The 27,428-nt window shown below is 40.2% G+C and overlaps 1 protein-coding gene across 4 annotated transcripts; it reads left to right on the top strand.

Annotated features, from left to right (window-relative positions):
• Positions 1-2,920: 2,920 nt before the first annotated feature.
• Positions 2,921-25,883, top strand: LOC131220980 (25.3 kDa vesicle transport protein SEC22-1-like). 4 transcript variants are annotated; one of them, XM_058216024.1, is made up of 6 exons: positions 2,921-3,050; positions 5,600-5,801; positions 8,704-8,864; positions 9,015-9,161; positions 15,599-15,675; positions 25,449-25,883. In XM_058216024.1, the coding sequence occupies exons 2-6, from the start codon at positions 5,614-5,616 to the stop codon at positions 25,530-25,532; spliced, it is 657 nt and encodes a 218-aa protein (XP_058072007.1). In that variant the 5' UTR covers positions 2,921-3,050; positions 5,600-5,613; the 3' UTR covers positions 25,533-25,883. The 4 variants fall into 4 exon arrangements, with proteins under 4 accessions (XP_058072007.1, XP_058072006.1, XP_058072005.1 ...); XM_058216023.1 differs by having other exon boundaries at positions 2,968-3,001; XM_058216022.1 differs by lacking the exon at positions 2,921-3,050 and adding an exon at positions 3,173-3,290.
• The last annotated feature ends 1,545 nt before the right edge of the window (positions 25,884-27,428 follow it).

The following is a 27,428-nucleotide window of genomic DNA, read 5'->3' as shown; positions in this document are numbered from 1 at the left end:
TTTAGGATTAGGTGTAGGTTTAGGTTTAGGGATTTGAGAATACATTTAGGTTATAGGTTCAGGTTTAGGTTATAAGTGTTGGTTATAGGTATAGGTTTAAGTTAGGTTATGGGTTAAGGTTTAGGGAACTGAGAATAGGTTAAGGTTTAGGTTTAGGAAATCGGGTTTGGGACCGGGTTTAGGTTTAGGTTAAGGAGTTAAGATTAGGATTAGGTATAGGTCTAGGTTAAGGGCCCGTTTGGCCGGGTGGATTGGAAGGGTTTGAATGGTATTAAGGTGGATGGCATGGATTTCTAGGTAATAATGGTGTTGTCAGTGGATTGTCTGGAGATCCATGGGATTGATATATCCCTGGATTGCTATATCCAGTCTGTTTGGCGCGCCCGGCCAATCCCGGTTTTAAACTTTCTCATCCCTTCTAATCCCTCAAACCAAACACGTCCCAGGCAAATTTGAAGGATTAGGGTGGATTTGATGGGATTTAAAAGTAATGATGGTGATGTCAGCGGATTGTCTTGAGATACCTGGGATTGGGATCAGATCACCGACTCTGTTTGGCACGCCAGGCCAATCCCAGGATTTGACTTCCAATCCCTTCCAATACCATCCAATCCCTTCCAATCCGACCGGCCAAACGGGCCCTAAGGGATTTAAGAATACATTTAGGTTACAGGTTTAGGTTTAAGTTATAAGTGTCGGTTATAGGTTTAGGTTTAAGTTAGGTTATAGGTTAAGGTTTAGGACCCGTTTGCCCCGGCGGATTGGAAGGGATTGAATGGTATTAGGGTGGATGGCATGGATTTCTAGGTAATGATGGTGTTGTCGGTGGATTGTCTGGAGATCCATGGGATTGCTATATGCCTGGATTGCTATATCCAGTCTGTTTGGCATGCCTGGCCAATCCTGGGATTAAACCTTCTCATCCCTTCCAATCCCTCAAACCAAACACGTCCCACACAAACTTGAAAGGATTAGGGTGGATTGGATGGGATTGAAAGGTAATGATGGTGTTGTCAGTGGATTGTCTTAAGATCCATGGGATTGGGATCAGATCACCGACTTTATTTGGCACGCTAGGCCAATCCCGGGATTTGACTTCCAATCCCTTCCAATCTGACCGGCCAAACGGGCCCCTAGGGAACTGATAATAGGTTAAGGTTTAGGCTTACGAAATCGGGTTCGGGACCGGGTTTAGGTCTAGGTTTTTAAGTTTAGATTTAGGTTAAGGAGTTGAGATTAGGATTAGGTGTAGGTTTAGGTTTAGGGATTTGAGAATACATTTAAGTTTTAGGTTATAAGTGTAGGTTATAGGTTTATGTTTAAATTAGGTTATAGGTTAAAGTTTAGGGAATTGAGAATAGGTTAAGGTTTAGGTTTAAGGATTTGAAAATACATTTAGGTTTTAGGTTACAAGTGTACAATATAGGTTTAGGTTTAAGTTAGATTATAGGTTAAGGTTTAGGGAATTGAGAATAAGTTAAGGTTTAGGTTAAGGGATTTGAGAATACATTTAGGTTTTAGGTTTAGGTTTTGAGCGGGGGCAAATTAGAGAATCAACGGGGCAAACATGAAATTGAGCAGGGGAAACATGAAATTGAGTGGGGCAAACTAAAAATTGAGCCGGGCAGGCATGAAATTGAGCGGGGCAAACATGAAGTTGAACGAGGTAAACTAGGAAATGAGAGGGGCAAGCATGAAATTGAGCGGGGCAAACTAGGAAATGAGCGGGGCAACCATGAAATTGAGCGGGGCAAACTAAGAAATGAGCGGGGCAACCATGAAATTGAGCGGGTCATACTAGGAAATGAGCAGGGCAGGCATGAAATTGCGTAGGGAAAACATGAAATTGAGCGGGGGAAACATGAAATTGAGCGGGGTAAACACGGAAATGAGCGGGGCAAGCATGAAATTGAGCGGGGCAAACATGAAATTGAGCAGGACAAACTGAAAAATCAGCGGGGCAAACATGAAATTGAGCGGGGGAAACATGAAATTAGCGGGGCAAACTATAAAATCAGCGGGGCAAACATGAAATTGAGCGGGGAAACATGAAATCAGCGGGGCAAAGTAGAAAATTATTATGCCCACTGTTTCCCGTTGTATGATTCACTTGATATTTTGATATGCTTCAATTTGGGGCTCAACCCCTTAAATTAGATGGAAAAATGGATGGACGGCGTGGATATACTACAGGAAACGGATTGGCTACTCCCCCTGCCACCAGCCAATGGCTGGTGTTCGGTGCTCTATGGGCCTCATCATGATATATGTGTTTCATCCATGTCGTCCATCTATTTTTATAGATTATTTTATCATATTATACAAAAATTCAGGTATATCTTGATCTCAATTGCAAAAGAAGGTTTGTCTTCTTTCATAAAAACAGCTGGCTAAAAGGTGGGGTCCACAGTCCTAAATTTCTCTAAATATACCGGTGTGAGGTATGCACCTGACACGGATTTTCTGTGTAAGCCTTCGGAGGAAGTTCCTGCGCTGGAAACCTAGGTGGGGCTCACCGTGGTGTGTGTGAGAAATCTACGCCGTACATCCATTTTGTGATCTCACTCTATAACAAAAATGAGAAGGATCCAAGACTTAAGTGGGCCACACTAAAGGAAAATGTGGGTAGTCAAATCCTTACCGTTGAAACCTACCTGGGGTTGACATTGATGTGTACATGCCATCCAGACCATTAATAACATCATTCCTACTGAGATGAACTGAAAACAGAAATATTATCTTGATTCAAAACTAATGCGACCACACGAATATTTCAACTGTGGACGTTCAATCCTCACGTTTTCGGCACAATTGAGTATTGGATCTGGCTCATATTTGTCCCCGTGTCCTTAGATGATCTCAAAAAACCGATGGACGGTGTGGATTTTTCACAATCATCACAGTGGGCTCCACCTGGGTTTCTAGCCGGGAACTTCCTGCGAAAGGCTCTCGTAGGAAATCCGCGTGCGTATGCACCTACAAATGTTCTTAATTAAACCACGTAATTTCCCGTCAATCTCTCTCTCTCTCTCTCTCTCTCCGTTTGAAAGGTATGGCGATCTCAATCTCGAATCTTGAATATCGATTTGAACTTTTCTCGATTCCATCTCATTTTTATATGTGAATCTTTGTATGTCCTGATCCTCTTCCCGATCGATCTGAATCTCTCTCTCTCACGTTCCGTCGCATGGATTCTGCTAAAACCCTAGCTTCTTCTCTTCTTTCAGATTGTGTTGATTTTAGGGTATTTCTTTTGTCGATCTGTCGCGGAAATCTTCGCAATTTTACTTGTAATCTTGCATTCTCTCTCTCTCTCTCTCTCTCTCTCTCTCTCTCTCTCTCTCTCTCTCTCTCTCGAATTGGAATGATTTGAATTCGGACGGTGAGTAAGGTGCGATTGTTGGGGATATGTATTGTTTATATGGATGTAATGTTTTTGAATTTTTCGTTTTTTAATTCTTTTGTTGGTTGATGTGATTATTGTATTAGATTTGCGAATTTGGGGATTGATTATTGTTGAATTGTCCCCCTACATCAGTCCAGACCAGCTAATGTTGGGCCCATTTTAGATTGGCGAATGCATGGAAATCACAGTAATTGTAACCATTTGTTTGGTGCCTGTCGGATGGTGAGTTAAGAGAAAATAAGCGGTTGCTGGTCTGAATTTAATTGTAACATTGGATGGTTAGGATTATGCCCTACTGGGCTAATGAGTCTCCTTCATTGGACTTCCTAATTGAATTCATCATGGCACTCATAATGACTAAGGTTAGGAAGATCCCATTGGATTCTGGAAGCTTGTATCATTGGTCTTGATAAGCCCCAATTTATTGCTTCCTCTCCATCGATAATGCCCACTTCTTCAACTTGTTCCACAAGAAAATGGGATTCCTGATACAGAAATAATTATGCATTATTCGCATACTGTGGCAGCTTCAAATAGATCATATAGCAATACCCTCTCTCGAAAAATATTGAAGAAAGGAATATGTGCACCGATATACACCATAAAAGGGCCAAGCCATAACAAATGAGAAGCTATTTGACGCAACTCTATCATAACGACTCCAATATAGCAACCCATTATAGGATGGTCTGAATTGATGGATGTTTATACTAGGGTTCCAACTCGGGTTAGGTTGGGTCTGGTTGTGGGTCAACTCGAGCATGACCCAACCCCAAGTTGCTGAAGGACCAAACCCGCAACCTGACCCGACCCAAAATCCAACCCGAGGTGCCCATCCTGGATTCTTCTATGTTTGATCCTAAACTGAACCAACCCGACCCAACCTGACCCAAATACATGTGATTATTTCCAACTCAATCTAACCCAACCCGAGTTTGCTTAACCCGAACCCAACCCAATTTGAAATCAGGTTGGAATTTTCCATCCCTAACCTGGTCCGAGGACCTTGATAACCGGACCCAACCCAAACCAAACTTGGGTCAGGTCAGTTGGGTACGAGTTGACCCAAACCCAAGTTGCAGTCCTAGTGTACACACCATGCGTAGGGAAGACGTGTGCGTGAGTGTGATCTGCCATACCTTGCCAGAGTATCATATTATACTTGCACATGAAGAAATGGATACCTGATGTAATGATGCATAGATTGTTATCATACAAGTAAAGTTCAATTATGAAAATCGCTAATGCTGCGTTTGGTGTCTTGTAAATTGTAATAGCGGTTGGGTGGAATTGATTTCTGCAAAATGTCGAATCTAGTTCTGAAAGACGACATCACAATTTTTTGGTGGGGTTGGTCTTCATAGCCATCTATCTTTGGCTTGTTCTGGTCATAAGGATAAATCTTTCCTCATTCATACCATCAGCGTAAGATAATGTATAATAACATTAGGATCGTCTAATAGTTGATGGAACCATACCATGTTTGGAGATTGCAGGATTTAGGGCCTGTTTGGTCGCACCCTCAAAAGGTGCGCTTGTCACCTAAACACCATTTTGAGTGAAACCTTTTTCATGTTGTGCATTTGGATGCACTTTCGCAACCCCCCTTTGAGCCCCCACTTATTGAAATAGGCACTAAAAAGCCCACTCGCCAAAACCAGTGGGATTGGTTTATGAAAAATCGACCGACAAAGTTGGTACACACTTGCTTTAGTGGAAAACCCTTTTGTAGTAGTCACACCAAATGGCTCCTTAGGCCAGCCTCTTTTGTGGACTAACATGTCTTTCTTGGATCAGATACAGCATCCAAAATTGAGAAACCTTCTGGACCACTACTCTGGAGTCTCCTTGAGTAGGTGGAAACAATCATTTCTAAGGAACCAACTTTATTAAAGAGTCTCTTTCGTCACCATAGACTATCGATTACTCACTCTCGTTTTCAGAATATGCACTTATTTTAAGCGATCCAACCTAATAAATGCCAATATCTCTTACAGGAATTCATGCTAAGTAAAAACTGTAGAAGAAATTGCATTACGTATTTTTTGCAATTGTTCAATTAATTATCTACTGGTTATAGTAATTTTAAATGTTATCATATCTCAGAACTTCTGGGTATGCTAAATTGGTTTCCATCATACACAGACTCAGTGACTGACAATCATATTCTATCAACTCTTTTGTAATTTGAAGGCTGCAGGGTAAAGATGGTGAAGCTGACAATGATAGCTCGGGTTACTGATGGCCTTCCATTAGCTGAAGGACTGGATGATGGTCGTGATCAGAAAGATGCTGAATTCTACAAACAACAGGCTAAATCTTTGTTCAAGAATCTTTCGAAGGGCCACATTGAGTCATCAAGAATGTCGATCGAAACCGGTCCTTACGTCTTCCAATATCCTTTCATCCGTGCCTTATTTTTATTTTTATTTTCTCTTAGCATCTTACTACCAATCTAAGGTTCATGCTTTACCCTTGTGGATGGAGCCAATAGACAAATGCATTCTCATCAATTTTGTCAGTAGATATTGGTGTGAACGAAATGACTTCAGAAACTATATAAAGCAGAAGCTCCTCATAGCTGTAGCGACCCATTAGTCCCTGTTTGATAGATGCCTAAAAATGAGTTTATCTTATTTTAGTTAACAGTAATTACGTATCTTTCCAAAAAGTAATTATGTATTAGAGATTAAGATCTCCAATTCAAAATTACTGTTAACTAAAATGAGATGAACTCAATTTTTAGGCTTATAGCAAACAAAGCCTTATATTTTTACGTAGTTGTCTATAGATTTTGTTTATCACACTATCTGATTCTGAAGTAATTGAAACAGCATACCTTTTTTTTTTTTTTAATTATTATTATTATATTTTTTTTTTTACACACGCCCACACACTCACGCTAGTGGAATTTCACCACCTATGGATACTCGAACCCTTGACCGGGTGTTGAAACAGTATACCTGCCACTATTAATACACACACATACACACACGCATGTATGCATGAGTTGCATCCCTCTTGTATTCATAAGGTGTCTGATTGAAAGACAGCTTTAGTTTCACAAGTCACAACCCTTGCGGCCTTGCCTGCTTCTCGAAGATTGTTTACTTCTGACCCTTTGCACCAAACTATGAAACTGGATGACAGAAATACTTGTAGTGGAACTGCGAAGAATCACAGCAACAAAGGAAAAAAAAAGGTGTTGAGACTTTTGAATGTTGATCTTTCTGTTTTGTTTTCTCCATCAGAAGTAGTGGAGGAAGGATAGCAATAGAACATAGAATATGGGTAAAGATCATAGTTACTCATGGATTTAAATATTAGTTTCTGTCGCAATCATGGTTCCTCAATCCATGTTGAGTCCTGGTCAATATGAGTTGTGCTGAGTCGGGCCGAAACTTTAACTTACATGGTTCCTGTTTCAATATCGATTAGTTGCACTATGCATGCCACAGACATGGATGAGTCTCACTTTTTGTCATCAATACGGACAAGTCACACAATTCGGAATTGCATTATTGTCCAGTTAGCCGAATCATGCAGCTTGACTCAGCCTAGTCAGAACGATTCCCAAGGAACTTGTCTGATACAATTCTCTTTTCTGAATTAGGCCCCCAACTCATACAAGTTGGCTTGGCATTGGATGGGCATTGGATTATTTTAAACCATGTAGTTAATACAGGAAGCAGTCAAGAAGTAAAAAAGTGAAAGTAAATCGGCTAGCTAGGTGCTAAAAACCATGGGAAACGAGAAGCAGTGAAGCAAAGAAGAAATATATGAGAAAATGGGTAGCTAAAGTGGGTAGCTGGGTGCTGAAAACCATGGGAAACGAGAAGCAGTGAAGCAAAGAAGAAATAAATGAGAAAATGATTGTGAAACAAATATGAAACACATTGTTAACAATTGAAAATACATGTTGGAAACAAAACATGTAGTGGATGAGTAACACGAGATATGTAATAAAAATGTACTTTAAACCATAGTTAGCAAAACTCTGTTTTAGAGACCATATTTTTGAAAGACTTGTATAATTGCTTGAATGTTTAAAACCCCGTATATTTCAGAAGATAGGTTAAAAATCATTTTTTTGGGGGGCAAAACTGAATTATAGACAATTGTTTTTTTCAAAAAAAAGTTTTATTCAAAATTTTTTTGAGGGCAATTTAAAATAAGAGATTGGGGGCTATCCATTGGTAGAATCAAGGATATGGTGATTTTTTTTTAGTGAAGACATTGATTTATATGAGGATCACTGGAAAATGAAGGATCTGAGAGAGCCAAAGAATGTTATTAACACACTATTTGATTACATATTTACATTATTATTCATGCGTATAGAATTTCTATTCATTTTAATTGAATGAATTTTGTATTTTAATCTTATTTATATACAATACATACACAATACATACACATATGGACATATATAGCCATTTTTTTCACTCTCTTTTTGGTTTGAAACTGTACTAATGGCAGACTTTCCATTCTCTGATTTCCTGGCATTTTTGTTTCTGTGACTGAATTGTGTAACTTTAACGATCGAAATCGAATTAAGCGTGAACATTATTTGCCGAATGGTCTCTTGCTACCCATGTCTCAAAATAATAAGAAAACCTTTAAATTAATTAGAAACACATTTAATTTCTTTGGGGAATTTTATAGAAAACTAAGAAAATATGATAATGTATTAATTTAAAGTTTCACTATCGGTTCAGATGTTTTACTTGAGTTTCACAGTCGTTTCACTCATGTTCTACTTTAGAGAAATGTTTCACAAGAGGTTTGCTTATGTTGCTGATAAAGGAAAAAAGAAAGAATCGAAAAGAAAAAAAAGTCTGAAATGAGTTTCTCTTATGTTTTACAAATGCAACACAAGTGTTTCAAAGAAATTTTGTAGTGCAAAATTATTACTTTTTCAAAATTGCCTTTCACAAACCTTACCCAAGGGAATGCATTTCAATTCTGACAGAACATTTGAAATGCAAATCTGCCTTTTCTGAAACGCATTTCAGATGGCCCTAGGGTGTTTCCAGCTACCATGGTCAAGATGAACTATTTCACATATGTAGGTTACAACTACCATCAAGAAACATGTTCTCCTGAATGGTGTGGATCTATTACCAAAAAAAAAGGAAATTGTTTGGATCTGTTTTCAGCTTGATCCATGTAGCAGAACTGGTTACTTAAGAAAACAACATGGATTTTCTCCCCTGTTCCCTATTCTTCCATGTTAGGCATTTCATGTCCAGTCCATTTAAATCAAGTACAATTGTTACCTTGACCTAATTTTGCAGCTATATTATTGAAGGCCGTGTATGTTATTTAACCATGTGTGATCGTTCTTATCCGAAGAAACTTGCTTTTCAATACCTAGAAGACCTCAAAAACGAATTTGAGAAAGTCAACGGAAGTCAAATAGAAACTGCTGCCAGGCCCTATGCTTTTATTAAATTTGGTATGTCTTCTACACCTATTGTTCTATTTCTATGTCTTCTATACATCTTGTCCTATTCCATACATGCGTTACTTGATATTAGAACAATCTTTGTTCTAATTCCTTGTTGTTTCTTTTGCTGGATTGTTGATTTCTCTTTTTGTTTTAAAGATACATTCATACAGAAGACCAAGAAATTATACTTGGACACTCGTACTCAGCGGAACCTTGCAAAGTTAAATGATGAACTTTATGAAGTCCACCAAATCATGACTCGCAATATACAAGAAGTTCTTGGTGTCGGTGAAAAATTGGATCGTAAGTTCATCTTGATGTTTTTCTTTTGCATGGGCTCAGTCATTATGTATTAATGATTTGTCTTAGACATTGTTGAAGTATTGGTATCACATAATGTTTCACTTGTTGGGATACAGAAATATTGTGGGAAACATCGGAAAATATCACATTTATTGCGTTAATGCATCGGAGAATTAGGAAAATATTGGGGAAACTAGGAAAATTGTCGATTTTCTAGTGAAACTTATGGAGATGTTAAAAGACACATGATTGCACACTTAGAACTAACAACATTAAAAAAAATAAAATCTATGTATGATAGTTTTCAACTTGTTTTTTCTTGCTAATCGTGATCGGAAGATATGGATTTTAACTTTTTTTTCTTGCTATTAAAAAAAATAAAATAATTTAAACAACTTAAAACACATTTGTTTTATCACCTCTGGGGTTTTGGCCCAAGTTCCCCGAGCGTGATTTCTCCAACAATCTAGTGTTTTTGTGTGCAACAACTGGGTGCTGTTAAAACAAACCTAGGAATAGATTCCCCCCCCCCCCCCCCGCCAAAATATATATATATATAAAAAAATTAAAAATAAAAATAAATAAATAAAAAAAAGGGCCATAAAAGTTTTTATAATGTATTAATTTTTCTGATTTTCAGGGATTTATGCTGTTATTGGTTGTTACTTGTGAAATATGGCAAATATCAATTGATAGTGTATGTATAGAACGTGTGGATGGATGATATATCATCGATGCACTGAATTCTTTTTGTATTCCAGGACAACATCATATCCCACAACCACTGACTTGAGACATCGGTTGATTCGTCAATACCTTGAACACTGATCTTAGGAAAAGGTATCTATATTATGATGAAAATATATGTATATATATTTTTTGAGGAATAGCTGTTCATTTATTAATAAAATGCCAAGGCAATAGCCAAGATATAAAAAATACAATACTAATTATACGTCACAAGAATGGATTCAAACTTGCAAACATCAATTCCCTGCAAGCCCGATGCCCATTCCACCATCTCCTTCTTTATCTTCCTCACGATTTCCTTCACAGACCCATCCCAATTATGGAAACAACCTCTATTCCGTTCCCCCAAGATGGTTTACAACATTCCCAGGCCCATGAGAGCTCGGTCACTGACTCCAACATCACCCATTGTATATTGAATATAGCCAGAAAAATTTTCCATACTTCTCGTATAAATTGACAATGTATAAATAGATTGTCTATTGTCTTTGCCTTGCTTTTGCACATAGTGCACATGTTGGGGATAATCATGGATTGCTTTTTTTTTTTTTTTTAAGACACAGGGTGTCCCCACCTCTTTTTTGAAGTGAGACTAATCCCTGCGGATACACGCAATCACCCACAACCACGTGTATCGGGTAAAGCCAAGGATTGCTTTTGAAAGTTGTCTATCGTGAGAATCTTTTTCCTTCCCACCAACCATGTGAAAGCCAGAACCTTTGAAGGAGCCCTGTAATGGCAAAATGAATGAGCAAATTCCAAGCCTATTGCAAGTGTTGGCTTTCGTAGTAACGCATAGAATGATCGTATCATGAAATTTCTTGAGCTATGGGCCTTCCAAACCATTGTCTCTCTTTTTTCTTTTTTTTGTTGAACAAGGGGGGTAAGTTTGCAACCTATCCTACAATCTGGCAAAGTCTTCCAAGTTCCATCCCCTCCTCCGATAGATCCCTCCAGCAAGGAGGACACCATACTCCGTCCTCTCCACTCCTGGAGTAATAGCTTGTTGTTGTCAAGTTTCTATCCGGTGCTAATCAAGTGAGTTGTGGAAATTCTGCATGTAATGCCTTAACCCCACACCAAACGTCCTCCCAAAATTGGATTCGGTTCCCATTCACTAGTGAAAAGGCCACCCCTTCATTGAACGTGGACACGAACAAGATTATAGCTTTCCACATTCCTGAAGCTCTATAGTTTCATGAACTCCTCACCTTCCAACCTCCCCATTGTACCCCATATTAGGCCACGATCGCCGCTCTCCACATTCTCCCTTCTTCCTTGCCAAAGCTCTACCTCCATTTTCCTAACAGTGCCAAAATCATTGAGTTTAGGTCCCTTGTACTCGTTGCCCCATGAGTGATAGGTTTGCACACCTCTTCCCACTTCAGAAGATGAAAATTTTACCTGTCCTCTACCCCTCTCAACAAGAATGCTCACCTAAACTTTTCCAGCCTTGCCACTACTGATTTCGATCACCTGAATAGAGACAGAGTGTAATGGTAGATTTGATAGGGTCACCTTGATGAGCGTTATATGACCTCCCAAAGACAGATAACAACTCTTCCATAGAGGCAGCTTCCTTTCAAAGCTTTCAATTACTTTACTCCATGGCTTTCCCACACATAGTGGGAGACCACGGTATTTCAAAGGGAAAAATCCGGCTCCGCATCCAAATGTGTTTGCTAAACTTTGCACCTCTTCTTTTGACAATTTGATTCCTAGTATCTCGCACTTGTTTAGATTTACTTTCAGCCATGGAACTGCCTCATAACATCTTAATATCTTCTTGAAATTGTCCACCATTGTTGACTCTGCATCACATAATAAAATGGTATCATCTACAAATTGGAGATGAGATATCCGCTCCCCATCTCTACCTAGTGTTTGAGTTGTCGGTATCGCTGGCCGGAGATAAAAATATAATATCGTTATTGTCGACATTAATATCTCCAATAACTGGAGATGCAGGGAAAAATGGAGAAACATGAAGAAAATGGTGGAATTTTTCAATGAAACTTCAGGACATGCCTAAATACGCATATTTACATATTCAAGAATGAAAAAATTTCAAAAAGAATGCATTAAATTAGAAGTTTCCATTTAATGGGGGCCAAAAGGCATGCGGTGATTGACTGTTAAATGCTACTTGTGGCCACGAAAATTTTGAATCAAGCTAATATTTATTTTTTCCTTCATTCAGGTTTGATATTTGATGACAAATAAACATTATGGAAACATTACAGTGGGCCTTAGGTAGTTTTTAATGGTGGGCCATTCAATCACCACTGTTTCCTGTAGTATGGTCCACTAAAGTATGGATCTGCTTCATTTTTGGACTATGTCGTAAAATGATATGGCAAAACATATGGACAACGTGGATCTAGAATACATGCGGTAAGGGCTGCACCGTTTTGGGTGAGGCCGAGTTGCACCTAATCTGCTCTCCACGGACCATGTAAATCAGGCAAGCGATCAACACGTGTTCCACCTAATTCATGTTCTTTGTTATGCTTCCCTAGTCATTTACAAAGTGAAAATGACTGGACCAAAATGCCCCTAGCATATACTTCTCGTTTCGCTGTGCCTTCTAAAATGGGGAGCGGATTAGGTGCGGCCCACTTTGATATGAGTATTCTATATCCATGTCGTCCATGCATATTTTCATATTATTTTAGGGCATGAGACCATTAAAAACATTTTGGGGGCAGAGTTGCATGTTAAATGGATGTCCGGTCATGCCTTGTGTGCCAGAGGACTTATCGGTTAGGCATACATGTGTCCATCTTACAGGATCTGCACCATTGATTTGGTGGCATACCATACCACCAATTGGAAGATAAATGACGCGTTTGGTGACCTGCAAATGAATGGTTCAGAAATCACACAACAGTCTACCCCAATTGAAAAAGGCCAAAGATTGGATGGCTAGGATCTTTTGATCTAGGTACGGTTGGGTTAATGATTTCCACTGTTGAAACTTTTTTAGGCCCCACAGTGATGTTTATTTTTCATCCAACCTGTTCATAAGATCATACAGACATGGATGAAGGGAAAACACAAATATAAGCTTGATCCGAAACTTCCGTGGCCCTCCAAATATTTTTCAACGGTAGACATTCAATTCAACTGTTTCTTGTGGTGTGGTCCATTTGAACATTGGATATGCCTCATTTTTTCTTTTTCTAAAGGCCTACAATTATCTGTTAAAATGTATGGACGGAGTGGATAAAATAAATAAATCATGGTGGGCTTCACATGCGGTGGCCGGGCTGCCTTTATACACGCGCGGATTGTTTTCCGCGTAATCTGTTGATATACGCTCATTGCGAACCAGTTCATACGTAACTGGTGCGAACTTTTTGGTGGGCCCATCATACATGATGGGAGTCCAAAATCTAAACAGTTCACGTGATGCGGCACCCCATGAAACCTGTAAGGCCCAACTTTTACTTTGATCCAAAACTTTGGTGAGCCATGAAAGAAGGAAACTGTTTCATCTCTTGATTTGCATTTCTCTTTCCTATAGCCCACTAGAGTTTTAGGTCAGTATGAAATTTGTCCCTATGAGGTTTCATGTGATTCCGCATCACATGGACCGTCCGGATTACACTGCCGTGACATGTGTACAAAGGTGCGCATGTGCGTAGGTGAGCATGCCTCATCAGGCTGGGTTTTCTTTAAGAACAAAAAAAAACCCTAAATTTCCGTGGAAGAGAGATCGCCGCCGAAGAAATGGGATTTTTGAAAGAGGGTTGATGCCGAAGAAAGGGGATTTTCATACCTAGAAATCCGAATGGAATGTTTGCACCCGGCACTGTTGATCTAGGCGTTCTTCCGTGCTCCGACTTCCGATCAACAAGTAGGCGATCTTCTCGGTTCCGATATTTTTTCCGATTTTTTGAAAGAGGGGTTTTCTTACCTATCTATTGGATTTATGGGTTGTTGGCTACAGTTTTCCCATGATAGGGATTGTGGTTGGTAGCTATAGTGTGATAATCTCGATATTATCGGCGATAATCCAAGATTTTTGCCGATATCTCTGATTTTTCACCGATATCTGCGATATTTCGCCGATAATCCGAAGAGAAACGAAATAATGGGGTTTCGGTATCGCTAGACTAGCGATACCGATATTATCGGCGATATTTTGATAATATCACCGACAATTTAAACACTGTCTCTACCCACCTTGAAACCCCTAATAAGACCCACTTCCTGGCCTTTGTCCAACATCCGACTTAGAGTCTCCGCCACTACCACAAACAAGAATGGAGATAATGGATCCCCTTGCCTTAAGACCCTTGACGCCTTGAAGAAACCTTGCGACAATCCATTGACCATGACCAAGAACGCTGCCGAACAAATACACTCCATTTTTGTTCAAGCTAGCAAACACATGAGAATAGCCTTAGTATCATCTTCGAAAGCAACTCAGTATCAATCTTTCAAAAAACTAAAAAAAGACGAGAAAAAAAAAGCAGCTCAGTATAATCTTCCTAGTCTGAGCTAGCAAACACACAGGAGAGAGAATCTGTCACTTTCATAGAACAATATCGTGGCAATGTAGAACCAAGTGGTAATTTTGGATCCTAAGGAACCATCACAAGTATGGCCAGACTGCCTATATTTGAACAAGAATGCCGTGTCATCCAGCAGAGCTTAGAAGAAGGTGACTCAGCTTTTAGGAATGCACATACAATTGTCTGATATGAATCTGCACAGAAATTTATCCAATAGCGATCATTTTAGCTTAGCGGAGATTTATTTCAACAAAAACTAATAAAAATTTCATTCAATAATCAAATACTCATAGTATCGGATCATGTGTATGGCCTTGTAGGCCTTATATGGATTTCAGCATATACTCCTTGAAATTTCAAGAATCCAATTGGCCAATAGTGTTGCCAAATTTGATGACTTCTATTCCCACTTGCAGTAAAATGGAAGGGAGATACGCCAAAAAGGAAACCACTTGAAAGTCCAAGGCCTACTAAATCTCTTCATATATGAACTGTTGTCTTTAGGGTGATATGGTTTTACAATGCCAATGCCCCTTTTCTTTCTCTTCATATAGAAATTGTATGGTCTTTAGAGTCTGTGTTTGTACAATACCGAACCTGTGTGTACAATACTGAGCCTTTCTCTTCGTATACAAATTGTATGGTCTTTAGAGTCTGTGTTTGTACAATACTGAATCCCTTTTTTCCATTTCTAAAATTGTATATAGTCCTGGAACAGCATATGGTCAGGCATGTTGGTCTACAACCCAACTGATTGTCCATGAGGACCATTTGATTGGTTTTGTGGTTCCCACTTCCACAGTCCAATCAGGTATTGACCTTGTCCAAGATATTTATCAGGATGACATGGTCATGATATTCCATCATATCAATCTGGGATGTCGTCCATATATTGCAATGATTGTATGGTCAAGACTTCAACTTGGACTGTTGGATAGGCATGATCTGTAGTTTGGACACTTGGATGAGCCTGATCTGCGATCTGAAAGCCTTAAATGGGCCCGATCAGATAATCAGGTGGCCTGATCCCATTTTGGGCATTGATTGGATAATCAGGTGGCCTGATCGCATTTCATTAATTCAGCTGTATCCTATTATTTAAATATTTTTGTGATAAAGATTTCTCTTAAATCCATCCATAACATCTTTTTTGGCTTTCATTTGCAGAGGTCAGCCAACTGTCAAGCCGATTGACATCTGAATCTCGCATCTATGCCGATAAGGCAAAAGATCTAAATCGACAGGTAAACGTTATCTTATGATACAAGCGACTATTAGCCCATATGCAAGTGACTATTAGCCCATTGTATATACATTTGTTTGAGATTAATCTGACTAGATTTTTATGGCAACTTTGATCTTGCACAAGTTCCAGCATTTGATGTTGCTTTTCTGGTTAATTGTTTTTTTGGAAATATATTCTTCGATAGATCTCCATCTTGAACTTGGCTTTAAATTTCAATTATCAGAACAAACCAAGATGCCCTCTCTCTCTCTCTCTCTCTCTCTCTCTCTCTCTCTCTCTCTCTCTCTCCCTCTCTCCCTCCCTCCCTCCCTCTCTCTCTCCCTCCCTCCCTCCCTCCCTCTCTCTCTCTCTCTCTCTCTCTCTCTCTCTCTCTCTCTCTCAGGACTAATATTGGCATCTCTCTCTCTCGGGACTAATATTGGCATGGTCTTTATTGTAAATCTTCTCTTTAGCATGCGCCGGCAAGCACCTAAACAATATGAGTCAAGATGAATTGAACAATTTAGGCAATGTGACTTCGTTACTTTCTTCCATTTTGTTTTTGTTTGTTTTTCAATTAAGTCTTAGTTATCTTTTGGAAAAAAAAAACTTTGTTCCATTTTCCTCTTTCGGAAACTAACGAACTGTAGGTGGTGGGAAAATTTTCCGTCTTCAGTCAGTCAGAACAGTACTCTAAACAACTTCTCTTCTATGCTCTGCTATTCCCATGTACGTTGATGGTTACATATGCATAAGCCTTGGGCTATATAACAAACGTGGCTTCACCTCTCTCTCTCTCTATAAAATTGATGATTTTATTGATATAATAATATAAAATACATAGGCTATTATCCTCCATACAAGTGATCCTCTCGTCGATCAGTGGAACATCTGGCCTAATTACAAAATAGACAATAATCCAAGCCACAGTTACAGATTATCCCAATTTTCCAAGCATCTTCATCTTTGAACACTCCCAGAAATCTTCTTGTGAGTGCCCGGTTGATGATCATGGATACGATTTTATTTTTATTTTTTAATTCTTGAACGCATCCATTGATGGGACCATATCCTCATACATCCCAGCATATCACTCCCAGACACCCCAAGGAATCCCACATCTTCCACAAATCTCCTCATGGATCTAGAATAGGACTGCCCCTCTACTCCATATTTCCTGTGGAAGCATTGAAGCACAATTCAATCCCAAACCGAAATAGAAGGAAGGCCCAACCACCCAGGCAATCCCTAGCCTCTGGGGAGTGGAAGAATAAATGATCAACCGTTTCCCCATTCACCTTACACATAACACACATTTGGGAACGTCATTTTATGCTTCTTTAGGTTGTCTAGCATATCTTGTTTGCTGTTGCTACCCATGCAAATGCTCTGACTCTTGGGGGACTGGAGCTCCAAACCTTTGCACATATAGGCCTGCCGCATCACTTGACGCTAGTGTCAAAAAGGTCTTGGATGAGAATTTCTATTAGCTAACCACTTCCAAATTCTTCCATCCTTCTCTGCTTGCTTAATATTCACCCCAATTAATTATTATTTTTTTGAAAGAACTCTGAAATTAAAAAATAATAATAATTGGGTAATACACCCCAATTAATCATTCACTAGGCTTCTGAAGAGTCTGGATTCTTCATCGGATGGGTTTCGTATCAATCTAACAGACGACACCACCACTCCACTATTTCACAGCAATCTTGCACTTTTGCCTCCTCGTTGGTCGCTAGCTTGAAGAGGCATTCATGAGATGATTCTAAAGGGACGTCATTTGACCATGCATCCTTTGAAAGATGAATTCTATCTCCCTTGTCACAAATCGGATCCTCTTTCTAAATTCCCTCCTAACCAAGCTTGAGATATCTCTTCTTTGACCCACATTCTGATTCCCAACCTTTTGATATCATTCCATATTTGTGATCCCCTCAATTTATTATCCAAGCCCTAGAACCACCTTCCTCCAATGAGCCATATCTTTTGTTACATTTCTCCACCGTTCTCATTCAATTTACCACCGCCATTTGCTTAGCAATGGCCAATTCTTCACTCTTACACTTCCAATTCTGAAGCCTTCTCTTACTAGTTTGCTTTTATACCATGATGTGTTGTAAAGGCTGTTATGTAAAGGTAATGGTGGCAACCGTTACACATTACGGGGTTGTAAAGGCCGTAACGGCCGTTATAGAAAAAATGACTTATAAAGGCCGTTACAACCCCCATAACGACCCATTATGCCCTCTGTAAAGGTTGTAACGGTCCATTATGGGGCCGATACAAGTTTTTTGGTTCTTTTTTTTTTTTTTAAAGAGACTGTAATGGCCGTTGCGGCTGTTACACCTCGTATCGTAAAGGTAACAGTAATACCTTGTTTTATACAGAATTCCAATTTGCAACTGAAAACCGTTTTCATCCCTTCTTCCCTTCTTAGAATAAATTTCTTTGAAGCCTCTTTTTTTTGGGTGGCACCACTGTGGGTATCTTGAATAGGGACATGTAGTAAGAAAGTAGCTTTGAGACGGCAGCTAGTAATTGTTCCTCCAAAAGAAAGGTATGACCTTAGTTTTATGATCCTTCTAATCTACTGCTCCTGCTTCGAATCATGGTTCGAAATCACATTCTCGCCCCCACTCCCGCTTCCTAGCCATTTTTGCTTTCTTGCTAACATTATACGACAGATGCTTCCCGCTCTTGCATTCGAATATATTGCTGCTTGCAACTATAGGTAAGATCCTTTTCATCTTGCTAACTTCTTTTATATACATTTGTTTTTCTATAATGGGGTTCCAAAACCCGACGATATTCGGTTTCCTGCTAAGGGGAAGGCCCGAATAAGTGCATGTTAGTTCTACAAATTTGCATCCCAACCTCGCCAATCTTCTGACTCTTTACTTCCACCCCTGCCATTGCATTTTTTTCTTAGATTAACCTGGAGACATGATACTGCTTCAAAGCATATTAAGATGTATTTCAAATTATCAACCTGTTTCATGGACACCACGCATAATATAGGTTATCATATGCAAATTGCAATGCAATATCTCCATCTCTAATTTAATAGTTCATTTGCAGCCAAGTTGGCATTTAGAATTTGCCTAGTTTTGATGAATGCTCCTTGAAAGGGTGATATCACAAGGGCCATTACTTAGCCCTTATCGTAGCACCTTTGCCAGGATTTTATTGCATCCACTCACCAAACTAATAGGCCTAAAATCCTTAATTTCCACAGTGTCATCAATCTTTAGAATGGGAGTAATAGAAGTTGAATTTAGGCCCTTATTTTGGATCTTTGGTGGAACTCTTCCAACAACTCCCCCCCCCCCCCGCCTCCCAACAAAAAAAAACACTCACATTATGAAGATGTCCCTGACAACCCGTAGACATACCCCTTATTTCTACAGCCCAAATCTCATTTAGTCCCTGATACACTTTGACATTTCGTCTCCTCTAACATCAAAATATCAAATTTCCTCTCAACCTAAGCAACTCTATTACTGCACTCCTGAGGTTTGAATGCCCTAGCTCTGACATTCCATGAAATCAGTCTTCATTTTATTACTAAGTTGCCCTCTATCCTTTTCCTTGATTCAGCCCCATTCCTGTGCTAGCCTTTTTTGATGACCAAGTGTATCACCCTAGGTTGTTTAATGTGATCAATTCAGCGAATCTCCTCGTTGAAGTTATCATTCTACTACCTCTACCTCCCTACTTCTCATGGGTAAATGTGATTGTATTACGCCCCCCATGATGATTGGATGTCGGTCCATGCATGGCATTTAGCAACCATTCAAAATTGTCTCCCATCTCCCATGCCTCTACAAACATTTAAAATTGAGAATGGACCTACATAATCCTCTACTGCAATTTTATCTCTATACCACATGATGAAGATGTCCCTGACAAACCCGATCATGGTAAACATACTCCTTATTTCTACAGCCCCAGATCTCATTTAATTTTGCCCCTGGTACACCTTGCCATTTCATCTCGTATAACATCACAATATCAAATTTTCTTCTCAACCTAAGCAAGTCTAGTACTGCACCCCTGCGGTTTGGATTTCATAGCGCTTGGATGTTCTATGAAAAGAGTCTTCATTGGGTTACTAAGTGCCCCCTCCCTTTATCCTTTTCCTTTATTTTTGACCGTCATCTCAGCCTTTTTATTGTAATTTATTGGACAACTTAAGCTTGTCTACTCCTTTGTTCCCTCTTCTTCTCCACTGTATGGAGTTCTGCAGCCCCTTTTGTATTCTCTCCTCCTATTCCATAAACAACTCGTCCAGTTCCCATTGTTCCTCTTCAAATGATATCCCAAGATTACACCAAATGTCTTTTACTGTTTGATCTCCCTCCTCTTCATTGAGGATCGAAGCTCTCTTCATTCTTTTTGTTAAGTTTCTTTCTCCAACCATAAAAGCCCTCACAAGGCCATCTTTCTTGCTCAGTTTTTTGACCCATTTCATCTTAACATTTTTAGACCATGGCACTGGCCAAAATGGTCGAGGTTCCTTCATGGAAGATCCTGTTGATGAAGATGAAGATGAAGATGAACACATCTGGGATTTACCCTCCGGGCTCTATCGATTAGGGGTCAACGACTTCTCCCTGTTATTCCTTGGGTGCATCGCCTCAGTCTTTTCCCTAGTGCCCGTCATCTACTCTTCACTCCTTGTAATGATGTTTTGTGTCTCCTGCTACTTGAGTGCCATACTAGCCTTCTTGATTGGGATCAGATTCCATTCCATACATCTCTTTCCCTCTGGTATAACCTCTTGACATTACTTTGCATGCCTCCCCGAACCTAATGCAACATACAACGATAGTAAAAATAAGAAATACAATGCAGATTTATAATATGATTATGTAGTTGATATACATGTGTTGTCCATAGAATCCATAACTATCAGTTCAACATGATAGGGGATTTTATTACAGCTGATATACGTGTACAGTTGATATACATCCATACGATTTTATTCTACCTGTATGGTCATGTATATAAAATAACTATCATGTATTGTACATAACAAGTTTCTGGCTCAAACTATTGTGTCAAAAAAAAGTTGGGTTTCCTGGGGTTCTGTGTCAAAATCTATTTGGATTTGCTTATGTGTCTTTAGAGAATTATGGAGTTGTTATTCTAGGCTAACAGGGCCATATGCGATAGGCTTTGCTCTTTTGGGTCTTCATTTGATCTTTTATATACAACTTGCAGCTTAGTTCCACAAAACTTCCATCCAGGCGCGTCACCCGCTTTAACTCCAGCTTCAGATTCACACTACCTTATTCACTAGCTAGTTGTTCACACTTGTTAATGTGTTTGAGCGCAGGTTACCTATAAAATAAAATGAAATGAAAACAAGGTGCTTCCCCACTCTTGTAGTAGAATTTTTCATCGCTTCACGCTTCATGCACGTATGACTTTGAGATGCCGCATGGTTGAAGGGGTCACTTGACAACTTATATTTGGAATCCAAATCACAATTATCATGCAATCCATGTGAATTGAATCTTCAATTGTATTTGACAGCTTGTAATTGGAAGCCGTTGGAATAAAAAAATTGTGTTTGGCAGATGGAGTGAAACGACGTTATTTTTGAAGTTGGTGTTGTTTCCAACCAAATGGGATTCTATAGATTCTCACATGGGCCTACTGTGATTCTATAGATTCTCACATGGGCCCACTGTGATGTTTATGTGAAATCCACCCCGACCACTAAGTGCGCTACCCCATGTACGGCCCAACCACCCAAGGCCCAAAATTCAGCCACATTCGTGTTTCAGGTGGACCGCACAATTGGAAAAAGTATACAGGGCAATGCTCACCCTCGAAACTGATTCCCTTCATGTGGCCCACCTTAATTTTAGTTGGGTCCGCTTTTAGTCCCCATGCATAGATTTTAGTGTCGTATCTAAATGGTTGGAGTGGATTTCATATTATCATCATGGCAGGCTTTGAAAAAAAACAGGGATGGACATCTTTGATGGGGACATCATGCGCACACGCACGCCCCCTCTACGTACGTACGCAAGGAGGATGAGGGCCCCACCATTGATCTGGATCGATGATGACGTCCAGGGAGGGCCTCTTAGTCAGAGGACTGCGTTTTGGTTCGTTGGAGTGAGCCCGATAGTCATGTAAAGTCCACAATGGGTTCTCATGATCGTGGCCCACTATTCTAAGTAATCTAGTACTTTGGATTTTGCTTATTATTGTTAGTAGGAATATTATGGACGGTTTAGATTGTTTTGATTAGTTGTTATTTTTAATTACTTTGTCTCCAAGTAATAAGTTGCGCACATGGCGCGAGTTTTGGTGTATAGGGTTTTATTATAAATAGGCATCCCTTGTAGTCTTTTTGATTCATTGAAGGTTAATAAAATTTCTGCGTTTTTCTGCTCCTCTAAATTCCTGAGTTGTGGAGATTCAATTGGGTGTGAAACCCTCCATTCCTCGAAGGGCTGACTACCGCTGTGTGAAGCCACACCTATCCCGATTCGCCCCCACCTTCTACCATCCATATTTCTCTTCTCCTACAATCATCTACGCTCCAAATCCATCTTCTATTGCAGTAGTTTTTCTCTCTATAGTAGAATTTCAGAATCTGGCCCTGCAAGAGGGCTGAAACTTCAGCGGATCACCACGCACAGACCGTATATCGGATCGGCTTGAAAATCGGAGGTTTTGGAGCCCACCCCTGGCCGACCAAATTCAAGAAGTCGGTTTCCGGGTTCGGGGGCCCACATGCACGTGTGGCTAGGCCCCTGCACATTTGCGTCAAGTTTGGCCCACTGTCCACGCGCGTGGACTATCGTCAGGTCCAATTTTTCCCTTCTTTCATTCCTCTCTTGCTTATTTTCCATAACCCTAAACCTAGATTGCATTAATTCCAATTTATTTGCCCCTTTTTTCCTAACCCTAAGGTTCTCCGGATTGAAACCCTGTGAATCCCTTGGATTGGGGACGTATTTCTATGCATGTGTGGATGAATTTACTTCCTTTTGAGTATTGTTCAGTCCATAATTTTTATTGATCCAGCCCTAACATGTGTAGGCCTGGACCCGCATAGATTCCCCTTGATTGAATGTTTGAACTTTTGTGTGAGATATGGAATTTTGTGTAATTGTTTCTGAACTAACGTGATCTAAAGCCTGAAAATCTTGCACATCATATTTGAATTTAATGTCCTGCATCAATCTCTCTCTCCCAACTACATCATTTGATGTGGCCCAACTGAAGCCTAGCCAACCTTTTTTTTTTTTCTTGCCTTGGATCTAACTTGAGATGACATATCCGATGATCATAGTGGATTTGACGTAAACATCACAATAGGCCATGTAAAAATCAAGGGTGGGTATCCCTCTACCAACTATTACCCTTGGTGTGGCCCACCTGAAGCCCGAGTTAGCCTGATTTTTGGCCTTGGACCTAAGTTGAGATGACGCATCCAATGGTCAAAGTGGATTTCACGTAAGCATCACAATGGGCCATGTAAAAATCAAGGGCGGGCGTTCCTCTCCCAACTGTTTCCCTTTGTATGGCTCACTTGAATCATGTAATGGGCTGATTTATGTGCCACGAGACTGACATGGGGTGATGCACGTAGCGATCAGATCATGGTGAGGCCCATCCGAGTTCGGGCCTCACCTTTGCGGCACTTAGCTATTTTAAAAACCATCTCTCCAACGGTTAGATTTTGGACCATTGGAGGAATCGGTGGTAAATAGGGATTGAAAACATAGCCTCATGGAGTGATTTCAAAGGCATTCATTTGGTGGAAGTTAGATTCCATTTCACACTTCCCAAACAACTTTATCTTTTCGCAATTCACACCAGAACACCTTGGCCAAACGACCCCTGAATGGTACATTATTTTAATGAAAGTAGTTTCTATGTTTTCTATCCCCTAATTCCATGTTTGTGTTGCTTTGGGGGTTCAGGGCTCCAGTTGGTTGGTGGTATGACTGCACTGGAAGTTCTAGTACTGATGCTATTTCATTCCAGAAACCTCAAATTATGTATTAGGAGCTGTTGCTTCAATTCGTTAGTTCTACACATTAACTCCCCCCCTCCATTGTATTCACGGTCAAGACCTTAAGAGATCCATCTGTCTTGTTTTGTTTTCAAGTGGGTCACCTTTTTTATCTTTCTGTTTGTTTACATGGGTGATGCAACTTAACATCAGAGGTTGATCTTTGGTATAATGTGTAGTGTTAAGCATGGATTTCAAGTGGAGTGATGTTAATGTGTTTCTCTGTCTCTGATTTGGGATGTCATGTGTTCAAGTATGTGGTGCATTAGGCATGTGTCACATGCCCGAGCATGAGCTGTACGGTTTGGGCATGTGCCATGCAGCCCAAGCACATGCATGTGATTTGTGTTGCATAGTTCGTATTCATAACATTCGTGAGACATCAGAGGTTCTGGATCTCATTTGTCCGGGTGTGTAATGCACGGCTTGGGGACAATCACAGTATGACCCATGATTTTTCATCTCATGGTGTGGGACATACTGACAGCGCATGTCAAATTAGTATGAATAACCTATTTACCTAATGCCCAAGTAGAATTACATCACAAAAGCACAAGAGTCATCCCACTTCAAGACCAAACCCCAAGAAAAATCTCCATGAGCATGAAAGCTAATGCAGGACAATTAACCACTTGTTCTAAAAGCTCGAACTGTTAGAGCATGGCGAATTAATCCCTTTATCTCATAGCCCAGGCCCCAAATCCATGGGTTAGGTCCTTGGCCGAACCTTCCTTGTGGGCCCCTAGTCTATGGTTTCGCCCTATATGAGCCACCCGCCTCACACGGGCCCCAAATTCATGAGTTATGCGGGCCACCCACCCCGAGTGTGCCCCTGCATCCCACGGGCCACCCCACTCGAGCCCGGTGTGAAAATGCCCCCGTATTAATCACCCCTGATGGGGAATCTCGAACACGAGACCTCTCGCTCTGATACTAATTTGATGCAGGACAATTAACTACTTGCTCTAAAAGCTCGAACTGATAGAGCATGGTGAATTAATCCCTTTATCTCATAGTCCAGGCTCTAAATCTATGGGTTAGGTCCTCTACCGAACCCTCCTCGTGGGCCCCAAATCCATGGGTTATGCCTCACATGAGCCACCCGCCTCATACGGGCCCCAAATACATGGGTTACGCGGGCCACCCACCCCGAGTGTGCCCCTGCATCCCAGGGGTCACCCCACTCAAGCCCGGTGTGAAAATGCCCCGCATTAAAGGCTCTTCCACAATAACTGCAAAATGGAGGAGCAGGAGTTAATTAGGCCCATCAGATCACTTACCTGGATGACTGAACCATGGCACACTCAACAGACTATATTTGTTGATGCTAGGGACCCAATAGGCCTCTTATCTCATGTTGCATACAAATTTAAGAACTAAGAAATCACATAATTTTATCTTTTGTCTGAAAAGAAAAGATTTCTATCATAGCCTTATTATTCATGTCACTATTTGAATGCTTGGATTGTCATACATGATGGTCTGCACTGTGCACCATTCACATGCCTGGTTTTGTGGCATGCAGAATATTCATTTGGACATTCAAAAAAAAGGAAAGAAAAGAAAAGAAGAATAGTTCTCACATTGTTTTGCTAGCATTGAATTTGAAACAGAACCTCTCTCTCTCTCTCTCTCTCTCTCTCTCTCTCTCTCTATTTGAAACAGAACCTCTCTCTCTCTCTCTCAATAAGAATACATGTGCTATGCACCTAACCATGCTCTGTCTGCTCGTATGGCTTCAATTTCAGGCATTCATTCGGAAGTGGGCACCTGTTGCCATTGTGCTTGGTGTTGTCTTCCTTCTTTTCTGGGTTAGAAAGAAGATATGGTGATTGCTACTCGTCACAGTTTCATACTCCCCCATGATCTGGGCCGGTATCTATTATTCTCAAAAGGGTCGACAGCATTTTTGGGTCTTGCTGTCTGTACAATGCGAAATGGGCCACTTCCATGTCGATCGATTCATCAATTGCTTCATTGATGTTGCAGACAATGTTGACTTTCTGGATGGCAAAAGTCTGATAAGAAGCCGATTCCATGGATATATATATAGGATATGAGATGATGATACATTTTGCTGTAAGTGAACCTCATAACTCTGGAGATTTGGGCTAATTCGTTCTAAATTGATGATGCCTAGTGTGGTTTTTATTTTCTCTGTGTATTATTAAAGATTCTGCAGATCTACTGACTCGGTAGAATTGTTTTTACCTTACACGACCAAAGGAAAAAACATAGTGATATATCATTTCAATGTTAGATGAAAACCATGGCCTAGAGTGCAATAGGCTGTTGTTTTCTCTGCAGGAATTTACAAGCGGGTCCACACATGATCTCAGTGGAACATTGGACAGGAGAGGTTCACCATGGACCGTACATGGACCTCTATATATGGTCCTGATTGGGTGATGACAACCATTCAGATAAAGGGCTTGCAACACCGACCGTAAGACCATTTTTAAAAAAAAAAAATTCTAAAACAATTATTGCCACTCTTACGTCCGAAATGGTAGGACTCTGGATTATAAAATCATGGTTTGTTTTAGATCATGTTCAGAGCTAGGAATTCTCACCATTTACCATGACTTGTACTGCCCAATTGATAACATGACCGTTGATCTGGATGGCCCAGTTCATGAGCCACCTCTTGGATGGTTCGTTGCATTGATGGCATTCCAATTGTATGGTCGTTTTTGAACATTTTTTATAGTCTAACAAAAGACTATGATCTTAGAGCCGTTAAACATTACCTTGTTGGATGGTTATGACCATAGTTCTAGAACTCACTTGCTCGACTGGAAACTTGGCCGAGTCAACTCAGCTCAGCAAGATTTCGACCCCAAGTCCTTAGAAAACTTGGTTTTGAGGCATACTCGACCTAAACTAGGGAAGGCCCGTGGAGTCAACTAGCAAACTTGGCTCGATCAATTCACTCGTAATTTAAACTGACAGTCCATAAATTTTTAGAACAGCAGGGTGCAGGGATCGAATTCTCCACCATTCTGCCTTGGGAAACGGATTGGCTACGGTGCTCTGTGGGCCCACCATGGTGTACATGTTTCATCCATGCCGTCCATCTATTTTTCCAGATCATTTTATGGGATGAGGCAAAAAATGAGCTATATCCCAATATCAAGTGGACTACATTACAGGAAACAGTGTTGAATGAACGTTGAACATTAAAAACTTTTTGGGGGCCATAAAAGTTTTGGATCAAGCTGATCTTTGTTTTTTCCCTTCCTCGGGGTCTGTATGACCTAATCAACAGATTGGATGTCAAATAAACAGTACAGTGGGCCTTAGGAGGATTTTAATGGTGGATATCTAATCACTATTGTTTTCCTGTGGTGTGGTCCACCTAAGATTTATATCCCTCTCATTTTTGGGATCAAGCACTAAAATGATCTGTAAAAATGGATGAAACACACATATCATGGTGGGGCCCACAGAGACCAGCCACCGGGCTGGTGGCAAGGGATAGCCAATCCGTTTCCTCTGCCCAGAGCTTTGCAGTTAAATATCTTATTTCATGATACTTACTCTGATGTGATTATCTTAATTTCTTATTATTACAGATATTTTGAAGTTCATATTATTAAATATGAATTGAGTCAGGTCAACCCAACCTAACCTGAATGAACATCGAGATGAGATTTCCAGTTTTTGAACTATGGTCAGCACCGCAACGGTCAGGTCCTTACTTCCACAATCGGTCAGCTTAAACCAGT

This window comes from Magnolia sinica, chromosome 12 (genome assembly GCF_029962835.1).
Source record: "Magnolia sinica isolate HGM2019 chromosome 12, MsV1, whole genome shotgun sequence".
Taxonomy (NCBI): domain Eukaryota; kingdom Viridiplantae; phylum Streptophyta; class Magnoliopsida; order Magnoliales; family Magnoliaceae; genus Magnolia; species Magnolia sinica.
This window is presented reverse-complemented; position numbering and strand designations above follow the sequence as displayed.